Here is a 3,713-nt window from a genome sequence, read left to right on the forward strand (position 1 = left end):
CATAAACGATGATGTGAAAGTGGAAAAATTGTTTCTATGGCATTCATCATGGCTTGACATTGGTCTGAAAAGATAGTTTGTGGTTGCCGTCCATTCATAGAATCAAGAAATGTTGCAAACAACCATTCAAAAGAACTTTGAGTTTCATCTGACTTAAAGGCCAAGTCAAACAATACATTCTGCATATGGTGATTTATACCAACAAATGGAGAACATATTAAATTATACTTATTTATTCTATATGTTGTATCAATCGACATGACATCACCAAAATATTCATAATCAACCTCGCATCTATAGTCCCTAAAGAAAAAGTTCATCACCCTATCAGCATCATCATCCAATTTAATATTCCAGTAAAAATTACTCTCCTTATTAGCCTTATTTATAAAATATTGAATAAGTGCAGTGGTATCTCCATTCTCAACTTTGGTATATTTTTTCCACCGACTCATATGGTCATATGCGTCCTTTATAATAAAACCTAAATTTTGTGGCCCACATGCTTCATTTTCCATAAAAAAAAAAAAAACATTAGAGACGGATATTTCAGCATTTACCATAGCTTCTAGAGTAGACTTTTTTGCATGTGATATATTGCGTGCCGATCTTAGCAAGTGAGTTTGATCAGGTGCAAACATCTCATGGTTATGCTCTTCAAAAAATCTACTCACCCGCCATTGACACCCTTTTTCCCTTGTAATCTTCAATTTGGCTTTATATTGTGTTCTAATTACCGGCTTTTGATAAACTGGAATCCTTTTACTAGAACATTTCTCATATTTTAAACCTTCACATGAACAATGAAATTCTTTTGATTGAAGTTCATTGGTATGAGAAAAATATCGTTAATCACCCTTCCTCACACTAAATCCCTTGGCATGCGCATATTGACAATACAATAAATAAGCATCTTCAACGCTGTTCACAACCTGTCTCACTTCCAATTTACTCTCCAAAACATGGACAAAAGAGTTTTCATTTGGTACCTCAACATTTCCAGCTTCTTGATTGTTCTCCTTCCACCTCTTCAAGTGACAGTTGATTGTTATCTTCCATTTTCAAGCAGGAAACCAACTGGATCAATTAAAAAAAAAAGAAGATGAATTTAAGTATTTACTATAACACAAGACAAATCAACTTGATCTACTGGAATGAAATAAAAGAGTCTAGACTCTCATACACTCATACCGCACATACACACACACAAAAAGTCTAGACTTGAGAGCGTTGTTACAGATATACACTCTCATACCGCACATACACAAACACAGATACACACTATCATATCACACACACATACACAAAGAGTCTAGACTTGAGAGTTGGTTTCCATATTTTCAGTGAGTTTCTCAGTTTACCTTATATCTTTAACATACAATTTCGGAGAAATGAAAATTTTCGAGCCATTATATTCAATTTCACAGAAATAACAAGAAACAAATACCAAATTTCTTGAAACAAACACAAATATCTCCATTATATAAAAACAAATGTACAGTGGCAAGGAAAAGCTTCATTTTGCCTGGTTCAATGAGAGGAGCTTGTTTTTCCATGCTGAAAAAGAGGAACGGGAAGAGAGATGTTTTTTTGTGGAGAGAGAGCTTGCTTGATTCAATGAGAGGAGCTTGTTTCAGAAATGAAAGAACCACGGCTAAGGCTGAGAGAGAGAAGCAAAATTTTGAAAAAGTGAACCATGGTTGAGTTTTTTTGTTAAATAAAAAAAAATTAATTGACACGTGGCAAAAAAACTGGAAGGGGATTTTAAAAAAGGTAGTATTCTTTTTTAAAAAATGGTAGAAAAAGACTTTCACAATATAAAAATATTATACATACTAGAAGAATTTACTTATTACAAAGTTATACCAACTATATTTTTAAAAGAGTTTTTTCGATTAAAATGTATTTGAAATGTTTATATAATTTCAAATATAATGTGTAACTTAACGTTTAATCGAAGACAATATAAATATATTAATTTGGTAAGCCAATTATATATAGGTAAAAATTTGTGTGATACGATCTCATGGATCGTATTTTGTGAGACGGATCTCTTATTTGGGTCCTCCATTAAAAAAATATTACTTTTTATGCTAAGAGTATTATTTTTTATTGTGAATATCGGTAGGGTTGACCCGTCTCAAAGATAAAGATTCGTGAGATCGTTTCACAGCAGACCTAGTCATATATATAACAAGTCAAAAATAAAATGAATAATAACAAATTGATGAAGATAAGGTCGGAGTTGGATCAGAAAACAAAAAATCCACCTTGCTAACTCGATTCAAATATTTTTTTCTGGCCCTTTGCAGTCAATCTTTCGGAGAATATTGTATCCAACATGATTCATTTAAACTCGAAGTTGGTGCCAATGTCGATTCCGCCGAAATTTACTTCAATTTCCAACTCCCATACAGTAACCAGAATCCGTAGCGGCGGCTGTTTTCTAATGTCAGCTTCGAAAATCCCGGCACGCGACCGGTTGATTACGTTTGGTAAATACAAAGGGAAAATGCTAGGGAGCCTGCCATCGAGCTATCTGAGATGGGTATCGAAGAATCTCAGAGCCGGAGACACGCAAGAATGGGCGAAGCTGGCGGACGAGGTGCTTGTGGACTCGGTTTACAGAGACCGTGTGGAGTGGGAGTTGGCGGAGAATGTTCTGAATGGGAACAATGTGGGTTCTTCCTCATCGGGCCACACCAGTGTGTCCGTGTTGCTGGAAATGAGCGAGAGGTTTGGGTGGGACAACGATGATAAGGTTGGGTGGAGTAAGATTGACTTTGGGCTGTTGGGAACGTCCAAAGGGAGCAGAATTCCTCGTACGAGTGTTGAACAAGACAAGGAAAGTGTAAAAAGTGGTGGAGGAGGGAGAAGAAGGACGAGGGTGAGCCGTCCGCCGTTGCAGACAGAGACAGGCGGAGGTGGGAAATTGGGCAAAGGTTCCGGGAATGAACAAAAGCCATGTGTGGGTGATGAGGACGCTTACAGAGTGATGCCAGTGGCAAATCCGTTCCCTGGCAGGGAAGCACTCTTGGACAAAGTCCGCAAAACATTTCGTCGGGTGTAAGAATTTGATTTGGATAAAGGAATTCGTTACACATTAGTTCAAGAATTTGTCATTGAGAAAAGATTTCAAGATGTAGAGTGTAGGAGTTGGGTCATATATCAAGTATTGATTCTGTATTTTAGTTTGGAAAGAGTCATTTTACAACAAACTAGTGATCACATCTTTTCGCATCTCTTTCTCAACTATTTGCTCAGTTTTCATGGAGACTAGAGGTTTGGATTAAGTCATTTGATAGAAAATGGATTTGAAATGTCATGTCAGTTTAAAAAATAATCGAGAATTGAAACTCATGGGCTTGAAAATTGACCAATAATTAAGTGTTCTAAATTCCTATCCGCTAAATTCTTCGATCCAAAACAACGTAATGGTATTTTCAAGAATGTATGATAATCTCTTTGATGTTCTACCCTTTTATACATTCTTCGTATTGTTTTATTAACATTCATTACTGAACACATTTGAGTTTGAATGTTTAGACTTGGATATGCTTACGTCATTAATTTCGTTTTTTTTTTCCTATTCATCGTTTGTTACTATTCTGCATATGGTGTATGAATTAATTATGAAATGACCATTGTTTTGGTGATTTTAGAATACAGATTGCAGAGATAATCAATTTATGACATAAGATATACAAAGCAGA

At 35.6% G+C, this 3,713-nt stretch overlaps 1 protein-coding gene across 1 annotated transcript; it reads left to right on the forward strand.

Moving 5' to 3' along the window:
* The first annotated feature begins 2,371 nt into the window (after window positions 1-2,371).
* On the forward strand, window positions 2,372-3,070 carry LOC142554560 (uncharacterized). The gene has a single exon (XM_075665222.1). The coding sequence runs from the start codon at window positions 2,372-2,374 to the stop codon at window positions 3,068-3,070; it is 699 nt and encodes a 232-aa protein (XP_075521337.1).
* The last annotated feature ends 643 nt before the right edge of the window (window positions 3,071-3,713 follow it).

This window comes from Primulina tabacum, chromosome 8, assembly GCF_025594145.1.
Source record: "Primulina tabacum isolate GXHZ01 chromosome 8, ASM2559414v2, whole genome shotgun sequence".
Taxonomy (NCBI): domain Eukaryota; kingdom Viridiplantae; phylum Streptophyta; class Magnoliopsida; order Lamiales; family Gesneriaceae; genus Primulina; species Primulina tabacum.

Coding starts and splice junctions, on each gene's coding strand:
- LOC142554560 (XM_075665222.1), top strand. CDS start 2,372: ATGTCGATTCCGCCGAAATTTACTTCAATTTCCAACTCCCATACAGTA.